At 34.4% G+C, this 21,609-nt stretch overlaps 1 protein-coding gene across 3 annotated transcripts in view; it reads right to left on the bottom strand.

Annotated features, from left to right (window-relative positions):
* The window catches only part of LOC131540638 (ras-specific guanine nucleotide-releasing factor RalGPS1), a 143,026-nt gene that overhangs the window by 102,896 nt on the left and 18,521 nt on the right, over nt 1-21,609 (bottom strand). For 2 of the 3 annotated variants that reach the window (XM_058775703.1, XM_058775705.1), the window contains exons 2-5: nt 21,339-21,477; nt 17,972-18,076; nt 16,002-16,052; nt 8,291-8,374 (exon numbers count right to left, since the gene is read on the bottom strand). In XM_058775703.1, coding sequence (XP_058631686.1) covers nt 8,291-8,374; nt 16,002-16,052; nt 17,972-18,076; nt 21,339-21,395 — 297 coding nt within the window. In that variant the 5' untranslated portion in view covers nt 21,396-21,477. Of the gene's footprint in view, nt 1-8,290; nt 8,375-16,001; nt 16,053-17,971; nt 18,077-20,728; nt 20,804-21,338; nt 21,478-21,609 lie in introns of those variants that run through there. The other variant, XM_058775704.1, reaches the window with a different exon arrangement.

Here is a 21,609-nt window from a genome sequence, read left to right as displayed (position 1 = left end):
CCGAACAATGACGTGATGCAATCAAATAGAGGCGCGCACTAATGCAGCAAACATGACGGCAGTGTGGAAGCATTTAAAACGCAAAGATCATTACAAGCACCGACAGTGAGAGACCGTTTAGTACTGCATCGCATGTCTCCGATGAGAAGAGGAAGGGGTGGTTGTTGTTGGTTTCTGTATGATGATTAAAATTGCAAAATGGCCTCAAACAATTAAATGCACTGCAGAACGTTATGTTTTCTGATACACGCATGCATTGCATGTGTTCAAGCGACAGTGTCTCATTAGCCAGGCTTCAAAGTCCAAACCACGAGGAAAATCTGCGCTGAAACTGTTACTCATCAGCTGCTCAGTAACACTTTTATGATTTTTACAAGGCATGTCACAATGTGATACGTGTATCTTCCCAAATTAGTAATGAGAATAATTTATAAATCTGCTGCTGTCAACAAAAAGAAGCACTGAGGACTTCCTGCGGGTTTCCGTCGAAATAAAAGCTCCATCAACATTCATAAGTGTTAGTATTGAACTATTGTTACTATTGTTCTGTTAAAAAAAAAATTAAAGACAGTAATAATGATAATAATTACAACAGCTCTATAAATACATTTATTATAACGTTCACACAGTGTTCAAATGGGGATCTGTAATAGTTTCTAATGTTTTAGAAGAATCCCCTTCTGCTCAGCAAGCCTGCATTTATTTGCATGAAGGGGGTCTCAAAAATGGCCACAAAATATTATTTTACTAACTCATTAATTTTAAGTTAAATTGTGCTTTGTTTGGTATAATGTCTGCTAGAATGTTAAAAAATGTTCAGTGTTAAATAAGTATTTTTAAATTGTTGTTTTATATTAGTGTACAATGTTTAAAAATAATAATTTATTCCATGTAGTGTCCATTTCATTCATTTAACATTTAATATTGGAGGCATCCAAGTTATTTGACACATTTGATCATTCTTTTTAAAAAAAGCAACACAATAGTTACTTTCCCTGGTAATTGGTCACTTTTATAATGATGCAACTCAGTTATTTGCGACAAGTAACTAGTAACTAATTACTTTTTTAAAGTAACTTGCCCAACACTGGTCACTAATATTGCACTATAATGCTGCTTCTGCCACCTTATGCTGATAAATTTACACTTCGAATTAGGAAGTCTGTCATCAATGACAGTAGCTCATTGGAAAAGGCCCTTCATTGTTTTTGCACCAATAAACGCTGCTGCCTGCCAGCTGCAATCACCAATAAAACGCTGTTCCATATTTTTTTGTCGTCATAAATATCATTATCACAAATATTCTTGAAATATGGTGATATGATTTTGAGGCTATATCGCCCACCCCTACTTGTTACATTATATACCAATGGTGACAGTTCAAATGCAGGGAAAAAAGCACCTTTTTTTCCCCCCAAAGTTGGCATGTCTGTAATTCAAGAAGTATCACATGTATCTAAATACACTTTTGGATCTTTCTTTTGCAGTCTTAATTTTTAAGACCCTATGGTTCAATTCCAGAGATATCTGAATCTCAATGTGGCTCCATTAGTAAAGAATTACATTGCACACGTAAATATTTGTAGTGAAACTGAGTGACTATTGGGTCATTCTGTGTCAGATCATCCAAATTTAAGAAACATTCTTGCTAAAATCATCTGATTTTGTTAATATTTTATCTCAAGAAAGACATACATAAATAGTGATGAAAGCCAAAGTATTAAAGTACATATTTTGCAGAGAAGCGTCAAAATGATAATTTTCACCTGAGATCTGGAAACAAATATAGACAGGAAAATAATGACTTCAGAAAGATGATAGCATCATTATTTCTTTACAAATTGATTGGCAGGCCTGTTAGTAAAATCTGTTGATTTTACCAATCTTTGCTGCATTATACACTGATAGTGACAGTTCAAAAGTTTTTGAACTGTCCCCCCCCCCCCCCCAAAAGATGGCATACCTTTAAATGTATCTTAACATCTTTTGGAATTGGTTCTTGACAAACTTTTCTTTTGGTATCTCAATTTGTTAAGACCATACATGGTTCAGTTCCACAGATATTAGAATCTTAATGTGGCTCCATGAGTAAAATGTGCAAAAAAATTCAAAACAAATTCAAAAAAAAGATGCCAGAAAAATGCGTTCATTGGCTTATTTAATGTCATCCCCTCATTAATTAATCATTTTAAAGAGAATAAATTGCACTGGTTATCCTGAGAAAACATTGTGCAAATCCTGACAAAATTTCCAAACTACTCCTCCTTCGTTTTATAAATGTTAACAGACACTTCAGTGTCATCTTTATTAAGATAAACACACAACGCTCGAGTCACAGTCACTGAGTTATGATCTAAAGAAAATGAGCTTCAAAAATGTAGGCCAAAAAGTCAAGTTTTCCAGGGAACGGGACAGGCATATCATAGCACGGCAGCTGTGTTAGCTTAAAATATATGAACGCCGCTTTGCTAGCTAGACCATGTGCAGTGATGTCATAGCCTATAGCTCATTATCAAATCATTTACACATTATAAGAGCTCTGGTTGGTATAGAAACTCGTGCAGAAACGGGGCGCAGCACTTACATTTCTTGGCTCAGAGATGATGGGTCTTTTTCCAAAGTGGCTGTAAAGTGGGTTTTACCAAAGCGTAGAGCTGCGACCCCCTTCATGAAAGAGGGTGAGCTCATCTGGTTCATTCCTACCCATAATGCCTTCAAAACGGCTCTGAAAGCTTCTGTTCCCGCTCCATAAATAATGAACTGGCAAAGAGCACTACTATGTTTTGAGGGGCGAAGTTTCTGCTCAGTTGCCATGATGATGAAGCACAATGTTTCCATGTACAGTTCCAGCTCACCTGATTTCACTAAAAATATAGAGCTGATTTATTACATGGACAAACTCGATATTTAGTAGGGTTCTTGAGTGGGGCTGCAGGACTTTTCTGTTAAAAATGTGATTGCAATTTAAAAGATGACTTAAAAAAAAAGGCTGCACAATTTGGTCAAAATTAAATAATAATAATAATAATAATAATAATAATAATAATAATGGTTGTTATTATTATTGGTACTATAAAATAAAATGACAATAATTTGATTTTAACATTACATAACATAAAACGTGATCATGATTTAAAATGCCATTCCAAAAAAAAAAAAAAAAGAAAAGAAAAGTGTCCTTGCAGGGCTGCAAAATTTGCCCAAAATGTTGTGATTACACATCAGTATGGACACAACAACAACAACAATAATAATAATAATAGTTATTTATTTCTACGTAATAAAAAAAATTACTAAAAAAAACAATTGTAACATTTCACTGTAAAATAAAAACATAATATTAAAGAAATAAAATAAAGATTTGAACAATGTTTGTTTGAATTTGTGTTTGTTTGCGAATTCAAATTGGCCAATATCTATATCTATATCTATATATTTATCATATATCTATAGCTATATATAGATATATACACATATATACACACTGAGCACAAAACCAAGCTTCTGCTGGCCATTCCAGTCCTCTGACCTGAACCCTGTAGAACATGAGTGAACTGAAGAGAAGCACCACCAACATGGAGCTGGGAATCTAAAGGGTCTGGAGTGATTCTGGATGAAGGAATGGTCTCTGATCTCTTGTCAGGTGTTCTCTAACCTCATCAGGCATTATAGGAGAACATTTAGAGCTGTTAAACTGGCAAATGGAGGTTTCAAAAAGTATTGAATAAAAGGGTGCCATTAATTGTGGCCAATGTGTATTAGAGAAAAACATTTATTTCATAATGATATTTCCTCCATTTTAAATTCTTATTATCCAATGAAAGGTTAGATTTTTGTGAATTTTTTTAATTAAAAAAATCAAAAGGATTAACGATGCAGATTAATTTTCACAGCCTTCTTTGATCAGATTTACCAAGGGTGCCAATATTTTTGGGCATGGCTGTGTACACATACACACACAAACCTTCCTGTTGTTGATTTTTTCTTCATTTTTTTGCATATTTGTCACACTTGAATGATTCAGATCAAAATAATTTTAATATTACACAAAAAGATAACCCGAGTAAATACAAATTGCAGTTTTGAAATAATAATTTAATTTACCCTTTGCACCAACAACTGCAATCAAGTGTTTTTTGATAACTAGTAAGGAGTCTTTCACATCGCTGTGGATGAATTTTGGCCCACTCTTCTTTGCAGAATTGTTTTAATTCAGCCACATTGGAGGGTTTTCGAGCATGAATGGACCGTTTAAGGTCATGCCCAGCATCTCAATCGGATTAAAGTCCAGATTTTGACTTGGCCACTCCAAAACCTTACTTTTGTTTTTCTTGAGCCATTCAGAGGTGAACCTGCTGGTGTGTTGGGAATCATTGTCCTGCTGCATAACCCAAGTGCACTTGAGCTTGAGGTCAAAAACTGACGGCCGGATATTCTCCTTCAGGATTCATGGTTCCATCAATTATGGCAAGTCGTCCAGGTTCTGAAGCTGCAAAGCAGCCTCAGAGCATCACACTACCACCACCATGTTTGACTGTTGGTATGATGTTCTTTTTATGAAATGCTGTGTTGGTTTTATGCCAGATGTAACGGGACACACACCTTCCAAAAAGTTCAACTGTTGTCTCATCAGTCCACAAAATACGTCTTTGGGATAATCAAGATATTTTTGGCAAATGTGAGACGAGCCTTTGGGTTCTTTTTGGTCAGTCCCTTTCTTATTGTTGAATCATGAACACTGACCTTAATTGAGGCAAGTGAGGCCTGCAGTTCTTTAGATGTTGTTCTGGGTTCTTTTATGACCTCCTGGACGAGTCGTCGGTGCGCTCTTGGAGTAATTTTGGTAGGCCGGCCACTCCGGGAAGGTTCACCACTGTTACAAGTTTTCTCCATTTGTGGATAATGTCTCTGACCGTGGTTCGCTGGAGTCCCAAAGCCTTAGAAATGGCTTTATAACCTTTTCCAGACTGATACATGTCAGCTATTTTGTTTCTCATCTGTTTATGAATTTCTTTAGATCGCAGCATGATGTGTTGCTCTTCAAGCATGCTTCACTTTGTCAGACAGGTTCTATTTAAGTGATTTCTTGATTCAACAGGTCTGGCAGTAATCAGGCCTGGGTTTGGCTACTGAAATTTAACTCAGATTTCTAAAATAATGTGGTTAATCAGCAATTAATGTTTCACGTAGGGCCAGGCAGGTTTGGACAGCTTTTTTCCCTTAATAAATGAAATCATCACCTTTTCACGGCACTGTATGTATATGTATATACGTATATATATTAATAAAAATATTTAAAAAAAAAATAAATATTACAATTGTTATTGTTGTAATTTCTCAGTAACATACAAAATAATTATATTTAAGAAAAAATATTAATAATAATACAATGATTAATAAAATCAATAAATCATGAGCTGCTTGCATGTAAATGAACATGTGCATCACTCTGAAACATGCAGTGCATACATTTATTAACTGTAATTAAATCACAGCCTTTGTGATTTAAGTCATATTAAGCCAAATCACAATTTCAGTTTTATTTCTATTCATTGTGCTGCCTTGCTTCAGCATGCAAAACTCATCACCCTGATGACACTAATGATAAGCCAATGTGTAACATTAGAGTTAGGGATTTGTTTAAATCACTACCTAACATGAGCAACAGTAATGGTGATACTTGACTTATCACTAAAACTGCGCACTCTCTAGTCTTTACAAGAATTATCGGGCTTGGGGTTGGTAGTAACAGTACATCAAACGAAAGGCATCGTTTAAAGCGAGACACACTCTTGGGTGGCCAAGAAATGTGTCTCAAAGCCGCTCCATCTTTCCGAAGGTCTGGAAGCCAGCTCATCGTGTTCGGCTTAATGATGTCATAAAACCAATGCCATCGACAGCCAAGATAGAAGGAATTCTGTGAGACTGACTTCGAGGTGAGTTGCACACACTAAGACCGTTGCAAACGGAAAATGTGCAGCGGGGAACTTGATGCTTTTATGTAATTTCCACACACTCCTGGCTAAACTAGAACAAATCGTCTCATTAAACATGTGCCATAAATGTAAATGTGGGTCATCTACTGTCTACTTTGCACTTTTATAGCACTTTCACAAAATCGTGAATATAAAAAATTGGGACACACCAGTTAATCTAATAAGGTTTCGGATTTAATGAGACAGATTTAAAATCAAATTCATTCCAGGCTGAAACTTCATAAATAAGCAGAACTGGAAGCAGTACATTGAAACCGCAAATTTAGTTAAGATTAATTTATGGCCAAATGCTTCTAAATTATCTTGAAAACCAAACTTCCTTCTGGTTTTATAATTAATGGTTTGTTAAGTGTTCTAATCCAACTGCATCACCAAGTTTGAATAACAAACAACGTCAAAATTCATTCCATGAACAAAACGGATTCACAAATCTTTCCTACGAGGCGTGAGAGTTGAGCTTTACTACTGGAGCTAAAGGCTGGGGAACTTGAAGACTGTTTTTGGAGAACAAAACAGCTCCATACAATTGCATACACAAAAGCGCTCACTGGCAGAAATACTGTAACAAAACAGGGGAGAAGTTGACTCGTTGCCTCATCCTACATGAAAACTATATATCATAGTGTGTTCATTTACATGATACATTTCAAAACAATGAATTAAAACAAAAAATTATTAAAAGGAACTGTTCACCCAAAAATGGAAATTTGTTGAAAATATCCATCCAAGATGTAGATGAGTTTGTTTCTTCATCAGATTTGGATAAATGTAGCATTGCATCACTTGTTCACCAATGGATCCTCTGCAGTGAATGGGTGCCGTCAGAATGAGAGTCCAAACAGCTGATAAAAACATCACAATAATCCACACCACTCCAGTCTATCAATTAACGTCTTGTGTAGTGAAAAGCTGCATGTTTGTGGGAAACAAATCCACCATTAATGTTTTTAACTTTAAATCATTGCTAAAATAGGAGTCCTCTATCCATTATATTATCTATGCAATATTGCTTTCTCCAGTGCAAAAGAGGTCTCGTCTGAATCGGGAGAGAAATCTGCACAGATCAAGCACCATTAACATGCCGAAACAATCCAGAACAGCTCTAAAGAAATATGTGGGTGCATGGATTTTGATGTGAGAGACAACAGAAGATTAACTTTTTCACTGCTTGAAGCGTTCTTATGGATTATGGACTTGTATTTTGGTCAGAAGTGATGGTTTGAAGTTAAAAACGTCACACATCTTTTGGCTTCATAAAGACGTTAACTGATGGACTGGAGTGGTGTGGATTACTTGTGGATTATTGTGATGTTTTTATCACCTGTTTGGACTCTCATTCTGACGGCACCCATTCACTGCAGAGCATCCATTGCTGAGCAAGTGATAGAATGTTGCATTTCTTCAAATCTGATGAAGAAACAAAGTCATCTGCATCTTGAATGACCTGAGGGTGAGTACATTTTAAGCAAATTTTCATTTTGGGTGAACTATTCCTTTAAGTGCAAAAGTGATTTTGCTGTTGGTCGGGATGGTAAATGATTTGTTAAGAGTGAAAATTTGTAAAAACAGTGTGTGCCTTATGTCAACAACATCCGCGATGACAAGATGAATGTTGTCTAAATGTAACAGCACAGCAACGCTTGGCCAACTACACATCCCTATTTTTCCTTAAACAGGAGAAAGAGGTGGAAAAGTTCAAGCTCGAGGAGGAAAGGAGCACCAGGCTGGACATCTGCCCGTGTGAGAGCTGTTAACAGTATTTCCAGCACCTATTAAGTCCTAAAGCTGTGGGCCATCAGGTTGATAATGGTTTTGTGGCACATTTCGCAGTCTGCTGGCACTATATCAGCTATATCCCAGCCAAAAACACACTTTATATCCACTTCATACACTTCACATCTGGAAAACTAAATAAATATATAAATGAATAAGTGCGGCATTTCACTTGGATGACAACTAGGGACGAACAATACCTCCATCATATCAGTATCAGACAAGATCAGTGTTTATTAAATTATCTGCTTCAGCCTGATACTGGGTCACGATTACAAGCTGATTTAATTCATTTGCTTAAATGACTTAATAGGGCTACACAGCTATTCAAGCACGCAATTTGATTTTGAAGCATATTATGCAATACTAGATTGGAATATAATATAATATAATAAAAATGAGTGCAATTAAATAAATGAGTACAATACAATAAAAATGAATAAATTTAATAAGAATTTTCATTTTAAATAAAATAATAATAATAATTCAAAACAAAACAGAAGAAAAGCCAATCATCTTACCTGGTTAAACCTCCGTGTAAAGGCAACAACATTAGGAGCCAAAATGTGTTTCTCCTTTTTGTTCCAGCCACAGCTAGCAAGCTCCTACAACACAACAGATATAAACAATCACAATTAAGACAGCAAATACAGTCAATTTGGACAAAATTCCATTGTTAAGATTTGAAGTTTTTAAACCTCCTGTTTTTTGTTTTTTTAAATGACTGTTGGCAATAGGAAGCTCTAGCATACTCTTTGAGTGGAAGCAGAATTATCTCACTGTGGAGCCCCGTTATTTCCTGTTTAAGTGATGATTTCATGTTCTTCCAGCTTTGTGTAAGATCTCGAGTTTCCTCAGTCAATCTATAATTATGCAGATTGTCTTTTTTCAACACTCAAACCTCCCAAGTGAACTGGATGTGACAGACGTTCTGTGAGTTTACTTCATTTGTAGCTTACCCGTTAGTTCAGCTAAACTAACGTGTTGGCAATTATCCTCTATTTATACACTGTCACAAATGATTACTGACACTGCAAAAAAGACAATTAGACAGAACGATGATCTGCCGTTTATAGTCTTTAGTCAGGGTCCAAGCTCATGATAATTGTCACTTATTTTTGTAAGTCCATTTAAAGAAATTGCATTTTTGGGAAGAAGTAATATTTTAATTCGACAGGTACACAACAATACTTGTTAAGCAAACTGTATTTCTATCCCTCACAGCCATAAAATTTAATGTGGTGTGTTCTCTGACAAGAAAATGAATGAACAAACAAATATTGAGGAAATAAGTTAATAAGAAAATAAGTAAATAAAAACTAAATACAAAAATAAGAACATAAATTAAGTAAATACATTTAAAAAGATAAGAAAATAAGTAAAACAAATTTTAAGTAAATCAATTACAAAATAAAATAAATAAGTAAATAAGAAAAAGAAAAAAAAGAAAATAAGTCAACAAATTAGAAAATAGGAAAATAAAAACAAAATAAGTCAATTAGAAAATGATACACCCACATCACATTAATAATTAAAAAGCAATTTTTTAAGTAAGATGGTATAGTTAATTAGCTAAAGTGTAGATTTGGATTAATAATTTAAAATCATGTGGAGTCACAGGTCTGCTTTTCACGGCTGTTTTCCAATGACTGAGCATGGCTCGTCCAATCAGATTTTACAGTACGATACAAACAAAAGATGCTCCACACAAGATGCGATGAAAAGACTTTAGTCTGCGCTGAATGAAAGAAATAAACATTTGGAGCCGAACATAAGCTGTCTAATGAGAGACACATGCATAACATGAAATATGCACAATTAAACATCTCATACTGAGGTTTTGCTGAAAATGTTACATCAATACAATCTTCATGCAATTTCGTAAAACTCCAATAAAACCTCTCATAACTGCTTGGGGGGTTTGGCCAGATAAAAGACGTTTAAGTCTGTGATGAAGAGAAAAAAACAGAACACAAAAGAGTTTGATGAAGTGAAGGAGTCCTGGGCTCTGCAGGTGGGCATAAGAGCTCGCAGTGAACACTTGAAAAACACCCGACCAATTAAAAAGAAAACATGTGAGAGGTCAAAGGTCGCGTTTTTAACTTTCATTCCCAGAATGCCTGGCACTAAAGCGGACGCACGGCACTGTGGGTATTCTGAAAGGCCACAATACCGTCTCTCCTGTCCCAACACCTGCTCCTTACATCACCGCGGTCGAGGACCTGTGGTGTTTTAACATTTCAGTGGCATTTACGGCTCACAAGACGAGGCACAAGCAGCCATGATCCAGTTCTACAATAAAATCATTTTTGTGATCCATCAAACAAAGTCAAACACTGCTATTAACCGGACTTAAACATCTCATTTATTGTCCTACATAGTTTATTTACTTAATCAGGTTCATCAAACACATGAATGTAATAAAATTCAAGATATAAAATGATATAATGTATTTATTTATATAATAATTAGATAATTTGCATAAAAATAATAAAATAAAATGATTTATTAATCAAATATGCTATATCATTTAAAAGAAAAATATACCAAATACTAAACATAACATTTTTAATTACAGTGATGAAAATGTATATAATTTATTTTATTTAATTATATAACACATAATGCACCCAATTTTCATGATCATATATTCACATTAATTACAGTAATTATATATATAATAAATAATATATTATATTATTGTATATATTTTATGTTATCATTAAAATATAATAATTATAAATGTTCATCACTGTAATTACTTATATTTTAATTAAATTTTGTTCTCATTTCTGTAATAATGACAATCATTCTGTCTGGAAATATTTATCAATCAGAATAATTAATTAGCAGAAATTAAATTCAGTACAACAAATACAATTCTGGTCACAAAACAAAACATGACAATGCAAAAACAAAAAAAATCTTCAAATGGTCTTAAAATAGGCCTCACTTTAAAAAAATATATATATATTATATATACACATACATTTATATATGTCAAATCTTCATATATGTGTCAAATCTTCCTCTTTTTGGAAAATATATATTTTTATTTACTTATAGGAGAACGTGTAATTTCATTATTTATTACAAAAAAAAATTATAAAATGCAAATCCCTCTCATCACATTTTATAATCAAAGCTTAAATTTGCATGTGAGAAATGTGTAGGTAAAGATGGGGCAATCGCAACTGATAAGACACAGTTTTGTTTAAGGCTGTTGCCATCACTATACCGGCAGGTCGTAATTTTCTGCAGAACAGACTGCAATTTTTATCATCACTAATGGCTAATTTACGAAGGCAATTTCATTATCTCGCATGGAAAGTGGCGACAGTCAGAGGTTGCGAGACGGTCAGACCTTACGGCAATTTCCTTTATAGCAGGAGAATTATCAGTGAAAGTTCATTTAGAGTCAGGCCACGAACACCTACAGATTACACGCTTCAGCCAAGACTTTACTCGAGTAAACGAGGAGGCAAAGATGGCAAAAGCAGACACAGCTGGAGGTGGTTACCTCTTTTCCTTTGCATCAGCGGGAAGTCTGCTTTGGGGAGGGCCAGAGGTCACGCTGCTCTGAGGCACAGCGTAAAAGTGTGAGGAACGGAATTATGGGCCATTTCAAGTGGCGAACCTGGCAGCTTTTAGATCTGAATTCAGGACAATCGTCAAAACTATCACAACAACACTGAGTAAGATAACGAAAATGAATAAGGTGATACTAACCCACCACAGCAGACTCTAGAAAAACATGGAAAAGCGGCTATGATTCACAGCGACGGTGAATCACATGCATCCAGTGCTTTCAGACATGACAGAAAGTTCCTTCACTTTACGTAACTCCTTCTTCCTGCCAAAACTGATGTTCGGGTGTTTTTCCAGAGCTTTCTTAATCTAGTTTCCATTAAACAGATTAATGAACTCTAATTACAGCTAAAAACCCACAAAAATGCAGTAATCAGTAAAGAGGGGTTCTCGTAGAATTAAGAATGGAAAAAAGGACAATCTAATGCTTTTTTTTTTTTTGGATAAAGAGAGTTTTCACATTTGTGTGTTAACACTTTTATAGTAAAATATTAGTTAAATAGGTTCCTGGGTTATTAAAGTTAACTAAAACAATAAAAGCATTTCCGTTACTTGAAAAAAATAAAATTGACTGAAATTATTTAAAATATAGCTAGTTGCCAAAGCAACATTTCTCATTATTCATTCAGTCTCATTCTCATTCAGTTAAACATTTTGTTTAACTTGAACTATTTTAAAGAAAGATTGACATTATTATTTTTATTTAAGATTGCAAATTATTAAAGATCTGAAATATAATATATATACACACACACAAATTTATGGAAATTATTTTTACTTTGGTTTTAGTCCATTTTATTTATTTATTTTTTTCCATTTCAGATATAAGTACTTCAACTATTATTTCAGTCAGTTTCCATGGCAACATTTACTTGCTTAAAAACCAGCAAACAGACTTAGGTTGGTTTAAGATTTTTCAACAGGGTTTTTTTGAACTAAAAATGAATCACTGTTGGGCAAATGATTCCCCCATAGACTTGCATTTCAGTCAACACATTTTATTGATTTTATAAACTGAGTTACACATCATAATCCGGAACATTCTATTCGCTTTAAAGCCTGAATGCATTAAACACACAGACGCTAATGAAAGCTTGAATCTGTGGCCCGCTGACAGACAGATTAAAGCTGGAGCAACTCTGTTTACAAATGCTCTGTTAGGCATCATAATTCTCCGCTATTCAAAAGAGAAATGACGAAGCGCGTTTATGTTTAGCTATAAACACAGCGCTGAGGTAATCAGCCTCGATTCTTTAGTTTGAACTCCAGATGTAGCTGATTGACCTCAGCAAACACGTCCAGTCAAATCCACACAACTATAGCTCACTCACATCTATTATCCTGTATATTTGACTTCCATACATGCAAATGTCACATATTGCCTGTACGATGCCGTTAGGAAAGAAGTAATTTCTCTTGCACACTTTCAAACACCCAAAAGACTGGACATCTCAAAATGTGAGTACAAACACACACACAGAGAAGCAGACATTACAGCATCTTAAAGGCTCGTTCCGGAAAAAAAAGTGATAAACAGCCGTCAGAACTTGCACAATTTTTTAATACCTAAATCACAGACAGACCTTGTCTCAGAGCGCACGCGTTTTTGTGGATGAGGAGCACAAAACCTCAGACTTGTTTCCGTCTGAAACTTTACAGACTGAAACGAAGGTCTTGTGCTTATTTGTGTAACTTAAATGTTTGAGTGTATAACAGGATGTGCTAAACATGCACGGTCAGGGTGATCGGCTTCACATGTGCGAGTTCTTCTCATGTATCACGTCATCCTGTGCGTTCCCTCAGCGCTTAGAGCAGCGCAGTATTTATGCAATAAAGCAATAATTAACTCTGTAAAGCCTGACATATCAATTACATGTGTGTCCATGCACACAAAATGTTTACAGGGTCTGCATTGCAATTGTTAAATGTTAAATGGAGGACACATGATTCAAAGAAATAGTAGGACAACAGTAGTGTGACTGGAAATGTGACCCATCATCATCCAGGGGTGCGTTTCCTGTACAACATCGTAACTAGCTAGTCACAACTGCTTCCCGAACACAGTCGCATCTCCGTCGTTTGAACCACACTAGTTCAATGTCACATGTGGTGGAGTAATAACTTCAGCTATTTAACTGATTTGAGATCTCCAAGATGCTGCTGTATTGAACGTGGCACCTGATGACTAATTTACTATTTTTTGTTCCCTGTCATTTTGCTTTATTTGATGTTTAATTCATCGCGGGTTCCCTCTTACGTCATACTCTGGGGTTCCCTTCGGCATTTGTGCGCATGCACACTCTTCAAAAACTGCACTTACTGAGGACACGCAAAAATAGATAAGATATATTAAAACGTATTTATATTTAGATATAATGGAATATTTAGATTGTACTGCATGTTAGCATGCTTATTGTGCCCAAGAGCATAATTTATTTAAGCCCATATAAGAAAATATATGAGAGCTGTAGCTCCAACCATGTAAGTTTGCGACACTGTTTGCGAATGTTCGTTCGAACTATGGTTTCGGGAAACACAGAATCATTGAACTATGTTAGTGATGATGGAACTTGCAACCATAGTTGGCTAACAATGCTTTTGGGAAACGCACGCCAGGTTTGAAAGAAAAGGAAAACGAAAAAGAAAGAAAAAGAAAAAGAAAAAGAAAAAAAAGAAATGATCTAAAAAAAAAAAAAAGGGAGCATGTATGTTTTTTTGAGTATCATTTGATTCTTTTTAGAAAAATCATGTTAAAATGTGAGTATAAAAAATAATCCATCAGGTTTTTGAGGGACGTTTATTTGTTCATCCCTCAATCATCATTGTTTTGAATTGCATTGCATTGAAAATGAGCAAAAATATGTAATTTGGTGCAAATGCTGATATTCATATGGCAAAAAAATAAGGTAAAATTCTGATTCTTGTAATGTAAATCAATTACATCTTTATAACAGTATAGCAGACTACTTTTATAAAATGCATAGAAATATCAGTTTTCACTCACCATCTTCCAATAATATGTCTTTGTGAGATGATATTTAAATGTGTAGTTTATGATCAAAGCTCTTTAGTTTCTAAACCGAAGTTGTAAACCTATGTTGCTTCAGTCCAGTAAGCACTAAAATATCATCTTGAAAATATTACTAACGATATTAAAGCTATTCTTATGTTTATCTACTTTATAAAATCAGTAAAGATCTCACAATAAAAATACACATGAAGCACGAGCTGAAGGTGGGAGTTTGTATAATTACACTAAAAGCCCTATTACTTGCTAAAAAGTATAAACTATCAATCAGACGACAGAAGGCATGTAATAGATTGTGCAAAATTTTGATCATGTTTATCATTTAGAAGCATTAGAAATTTGCATATCAAATGATACAGCAGGCTTTATAGGGTTAAACTGAATGTCTAGGATTTTTCAGACACCACTAACCAGTCAAAAACATTGCATGTACAGTAGTGCTTCATAACCAGCCTGAAGTGAGCGTTAGTGACAGGGGAGCTGGTAAAACTAATGACAGCGGGTCACAGGTGGTCTCATCCATCAAGCGCCGTAAGCCAGCGGCATGTTTTCCAACAGTTTTACATCATGCTTGAGGGAAATTGGACCTCCTTCTCGCTGTCACTTACGGCGGCAAAGATAATCAACTGATACCGAAATGTTATTCTCTTCCCCAAACAGCTTATAAACATCCCTAATGAAAAACTGCCAGACTGTTAGAATATTCTGCCAAGGCGTTTAATTCGCAAAGTCTGCACTTCCACTGCGGTGCGACCGCCTGTCTAAACACCCGCTCGGGCATGCATTTTACCGGCCGCTGTTCCTCAATCAAAACAATGGCTGCTAGATATTAGCGCCGGGATCAAGATAGTAGCATAAATAATCAAAGAAGTAGCTTTGCGCATCCATTACATTATTAACATGCAGGGAAATGCAACATTTTCAACAAAGGCACGCTCCTCTCATCTGGGACAGTGAGGTAATCCTGCTCAAAGCGTACAAGTGTCCATGTGGATAAAATGTTTACGTTGTCTGCATTACAATTCCCATGTTAAACGGATAATAGTGGGATTATAAAGTATAAAGGATTTATAAACATTACAATAATAGTGTATTTTAGAGTTTCTGGAAATGTGACCAATCATCATCGAGGACTGAAACCAAAACTAAACTAAACTAAATTAAATAAATAAACTTGTAATGTTGTAAAACATTCACTTGTAAAATAAAATTGTATAAATGAATAAATAATATTCTAAAGAAATGAACACATATTTTTTTAATTAGTTTACATTTTAAAATTATACATTATTACATTATAAAATGTGACAAATCATCATTCATGACTTTAAAATAAAAAAAATAAAATAAAATAAAATAAAATAAAATAAAATAAAATAAAATAAAATAAAATAAAATAAAATAAAATAAAATAAAATAAAATAAAATAAAATAAAATAAAATAAAATAAAATAAAATAAAATCTGCCATGACTGGAAATGTGACCAATCATCAACAGAATGAATTAATTAATGAACGAATGAATAAAAATTGCTATAATGCAACAGTGTAATGATATGAAGTGTTTTCTCTTGTCTACAAGGTATCTGGCTCAAAAAATGAGACCTCTGTCTTACCTCTGGCTGTATGGCCTTAAACACAGGGGCGTCCATCAGGGTAATTTGGCTCTGAGAAACAAAGACAAAAATAAAATCACATTTTCGTCGCTCAGAAAAAGAGTGAGCAATCACAGCCATGAGCTCATTTTCCAGCACTGAGTTACAGCGTACATTATGGGAAAGGACAAAATGAATGAAAACAATTAATCATAAAAATCACCACAATGAGGGAACTCGGTTCAACGGGGTCCTTCAAAGTTTCTTAGAAGTCTAAAGAAGACCTTGATGCAAGTGAATTATCCCACAAATCCCACAATCAGGCCAACTCACAGGAAACAGTCTCATTTTAAATCACCACTAGCTTTCAGTAAATTATTCTGAGAAGTTATTTAGCGTTATACTACATCAGCTCTGTTCCAAATCCTAGTGAGCTGCCTACCTAGGCAACATTTTAAGGTGTCATTAGGGCAATTCAAATGTAAAGACTGTTTTGAAAAGTAGGAACATTATGGGATGGCCATTTCTATTCAAAGGCAGCATCATGCGTATTTTTCGTTTTATTTAATATTTAAATATTATACATATACTCATAATTCATTCAAGGCAAGATTTTTTTATAGAGCACACTTTAAAGTGCTATATAAGGAAAAGTATTGATTTTAAATATATAAGAAATAAGAAAAGAATACATAATTTGAATTGTTTTCAACCATTTGAAAAGAAAAGAATATATATAGTCAAATTATATATACTGTGTGTGTGTGTGTGTGTGTGTATATATATATATATATATATATAAAATTTGTGTACATCATATGTGTGTGTATATATATATATATATATATATATATATATATATATATATATATATATATATATATATATATATATATATATATATATATATATATATATATATATATAAATAAATAAATACACACATATGCATGTATATTTAAGAAAGTGTTATGTTTATAAATTATATAAATTATACAAATCTAAATATATACATGTAAATACATGTAAATATTTTCAAAATATATACTGTGAGTTTTTTTTATTTTGAAAAAAATAAGCAGAAAATAATTTAAAAAACTTTGCTAAAGTGATTGTTTTGAACAAGTATTAACTTAGACATTATTAAACAAAACATTATTTTAGCTAAAGTATTTGTATCAATACTGTGTGCCTTTTACCCAGTGTGTGGGGTAAAAGGCCCCCCTTGCCACTTTAGACATTTATAAGATTTTTAAACAAAATAAAACACTTGTATGATTTATTTTCACACAAAAACTGTTGCTCAGTTCATTTTCAATACAAACGTATAGATTTTTTTCTGCAATTATACATTTTAGGAACGGTGAATAGCGCATTTTTTCTTAAGGTGTGCCTTTAGCCCCGTTGTACCCTATTATTATTATTATTATTATTATAATAAAATAATAATAAAATAATTGTATAATATTTCTGCTGCTTCTGCTGAAAAAACAAAACAAAACCCATTTTAACAGGTTAATTGGTCTTAGCTTCATACAAAAAAAAAAAAAAAAAGATTAAAGAAAAAAAAAATCATAAAAGAAAAAATTTATTAAAAAAAAACAGACCAGCTTGACCAGGCCAGGAGAACAACTAAGACTGGTTAAAAAATGTTCCCTTAGCAACATCAAACTCCATAGAGCACAACAGTGAGTAAAGACGTTTTCAACAGCCTTTGTTCCACAAGTATTTTCCCTTTCATTGTCTCCACAGGGATGTGGTGCGAGGAGCCGCTCACTATCGAGAGCTTCTGAGGCTCCATGTCAGTCAGGATGCTGCTCGCTCGGTTTGGACCGGAGCTATGGTTTCCGAACGGAAAAGTCCCGAATGACCAGGACTGCTACTAATAAGACTGCATCATTACAGGACAAGACAAACGACGTAGAACCAAAAGGCCGTCTCAGTTTTCCACCAGAGAACGCATCAATTTCAAATCTGACAGTTTTACTCACTGCAAACTCCTCTGGCGTCACTTTGAGCACATCAAACACGACGGCATCGTAGCTCTTTGCGTAGTCAGCGCTCGGGCCGTCCACAGACACGGAGCTGTTACTTCCCTGAATATGAGAAAGAAACAATATGAAGACACCAACATGTCAAGCATGAAATATTACAGATGCTCATCATGAATGAATTAGAGAGAAGAGAGGGAGAGAAACAAACGACGACTATTCATAAACTATAAAGAATCAAAATTGACCACGTTTACTGTCCTCCTAAATGTTCCTGGTCTTATTGTGCTGGTTGGGGTTTCATTTGTGATTATGACTATATATTATCCCTCATTTATTCTGGTGTGGCCCTCATGTATTGACCACAGCTGAACCGATCATTAAAAAAAAAAAAAAAATCAGCACAGTTCTTTCCATGGAAAAGCGAAGTTGTCGGGTTAGCGTGAGGTTTTGATGGCAGACGTGGTATATGTTTCTCACGGGACGACTGCCAGCGCTGGAAAAACCATGAAAACCTTCCTGGATCTCGAGTGAAACGGTCTTTGATCTGATGATAACGCTATCTGCATGAGGACACGTCTGTGAGCGTACGGGCGTATGTCTTATGTTTTTATGCATTGGATGTGTAAATGTCCAAAAATAAATTTAAAAAGAGCTGAGCCTTACGAATGTACAATGGAAAACCAAGGTTTGGACACTATCATGGATTTTATCAGGCTTTAAAGTTACAGAACCTTTCAAGCTCATTTCAAGTCAATTATTCATCATTATGGTACACTACCGTTCAAAAACTTGGGGTCAATGAGATTTTTTTTAAAGGAATTTATTTTTTTATTCACCAATAATGCATTAAATTGATCAAAAGTGACAGTAAAGGCATTTAGAAAGTTGGAAAAACATTCCCATTTCAAATAAACGCTTTTAATTGAACTTTCTATTCATCAAAGAATTCTGACAAAATCCACAAAAATATGATGCAACACAACTGTTTTCAACATTGATAACAATCAGAAATGTTTCTTGAGCAAATCAGCATATTAGAATGATTTCTGAAGGATCATGTGACACTGAAGACTGGAGTAATGATGCTGAAAATTCAGCTGCGCATCACAGGAATAAATTACATTTTTAAATATATTAAAACAGAAAGCAGTTATTTGAAATCGCAATAATATTTCACAACATTACCTATTTTTACTGTATTTTTGACCAAATAAATGCAGCCTTGGTGAGCTTAAGAGACTCGTTTCAAAAATATTACAAAATCTTACCAACCTCAAACGTCTGGACAGTAGTGCATGTATGTAAATAACAGCATTATCATCTGATATCATGGTACTTTTGTAAGTGGAGGCACGTGTCAGTTTGCGCGTGTCAGGCTGGTGGTGCCGCTGTGGGTCAGGTAATGAGGGGTGAACAGAGGTGAGGAAAGGGCTGGCAGTGGAAATGAGGAGAGGGCCGGGAGGGTCTGCAGATGCCAGAGGCACTAACTCATTCCCACCGCCTGTCATTCAGGGTCAAACACTCATTAGAGCAATGCAATGCTCCACTGCAAACCCATAAACTGTCCATCAGACAACCACCCTGCAGAGGACGTAAGTGAGGACAGCAAGTGCACTGATGCTACGATACGACCCCCCCCCCAAAAAAACACAACAGAGTTTTAACCATCTGTGTTGAGATCGTTATTACGTTTGGCAAGTCGCTGATTCTCATTTGATTCCAGAGATGTTCCATATTTTTATAGCAGGCACAGTTTATATATTGTATTATATTATATTATAATTAAAATCTATAAAATTAAATGGAATGGAATATGCACCTTTGGGCTAATATGCTAATAAATATAAATATATATATATATATATATATATATATATATATATATATATATATATATATATATATATATATACATATACACACACACACACACACACACACATACACATATGAAACTTTGCAGTATAAAAAAAGCAGCATTAGCAGCATGAAAAATGTAACTTTTATTCAAATTATGACTGGGTTACTGAGAAACCGAGTAAAGAGCACTTCCTTTACAATCAATTAATCTGATCACTTCAGTTCATCCGCAGCGCAAGCTCACTGACTGAATGATAATATGTTATAATAATAATAATAATAATAATAATAACAACAATAATAATAATGAAATTGAAATATCTTATTTACATCATCTCTGCACTTTGATAGCTACAGCGAAAAAGGAACTAACAAACAGCCCACCGAGCTCTTCCTGAACAAATTTATTTAGCGGTTATGACTTAAAAGCCTCTGATTGGACCTTGCATTGACATGCTCAACAAACATGTCTGTGATTGGCTACAATGCTCAACGCTGCAAAAACATGTTGTAAATAGAAACATTCTGACGCTCTTCACGAAGCGCTCACACGTTTGAAGGCACGAGCTACCGAAATGCTGGTATCGTTACATTTTTAAAAATTAAGTATCGTACATTATTTATCTTTTTTCATTTAGTCATTTAGTAGACACTTTTATCCAAAGTGACTTACAAATAAGGACAACAGAAGAGCAATAATATATAAATGCTGTGACAAGTCCCAGTTAGTCTAACACAGTATTCCTATCAAGGAGTTTTTTATAATAAATGAAAAAGAAAACATGTAGATAGAATAGAAAAAGAATAGAGAAGGCTAGTGTTAGAGATAGATAATAACAGATTATATATTAGATTATATTAATAGATGTATAACATACAGAAATGTCTGCCTACCAGGGTTACAGGTGCTTGAGACATTGTTGATGCTCAGTGTGATAAACTCCTTCTCCTGACTCCCAAGATCATGTACTGTGTGACGTAAATTACGTTAATGACGCAATTTTGTGTGCTTCAGTACTTATTTGCGTTAAATTATTTTAACACGTTATGTTAACATACATAGTTATATATAAATCCCCGTGCACACAGTTTTTGCCGTGTTTTTGTCATTTTTATTAGTTATTGATTTTTTATAATGAAAATGTCTATGTATAGCTTTTATTCATTTTTATTTCAGTTTTAGATAATTTAGTACATAGTTAAATTAAATGAAAATGAGAAATGCTGCTCTGCCAACTACTTGAAATAAAATAATTTAAAAAAATATTTTATTTCAGTTAGTGTTTATGTTATTTCAAGTAATGAAAATGTTTTTTTATGGTTTTAGTTAGCTGTAAAGCACCATACGGTTCTAATTAAACCACACTAAAAATAAATCCTATCCTGTCATACTGCTGCCATAAATACATTTTATTCCCAATGATGAGTAGGCTTAAATCATTATTTATCAGTTAATTTCAAAATATTATTATATTAGCATTTTTAAGAAAGGAGGAGCAGTTACCTCAGAGGAGGCGGAGCTAATGCTGGTGCCATCCGATAGGCCGTTTCTACGGTACATACTGGAGAATCAGCCAATGGGGTTCAGACGCCGGGCAACAGCAGCCCTCAGCCAGACCCCACATATGACAAATCATCCATACCTGAAGACAGACAGAGAGAAATCAAAATATTAAGATACATGCATTGCATAAAATATCTGACTCAATATCAAATGCAGTGCTTCATGGGAGTTTGCGGTTACAGATGAAGTGGGTTCAATCGTTTGCCTGGTG

The sequence above is a fragment of the Onychostoma macrolepis genome, chromosome 05, assembly GCF_012432095.1.
Source record: "Onychostoma macrolepis isolate SWU-2019 chromosome 05, ASM1243209v1, whole genome shotgun sequence".
NCBI lineage: Eukaryota > Metazoa > Chordata > Actinopteri > Cypriniformes > Cyprinidae > Onychostoma > Onychostoma macrolepis.
The sequence above is the reverse complement of the archived record's forward strand: the minus strand, read 5'-3'. Positions and strand labels throughout refer to the sequence as shown.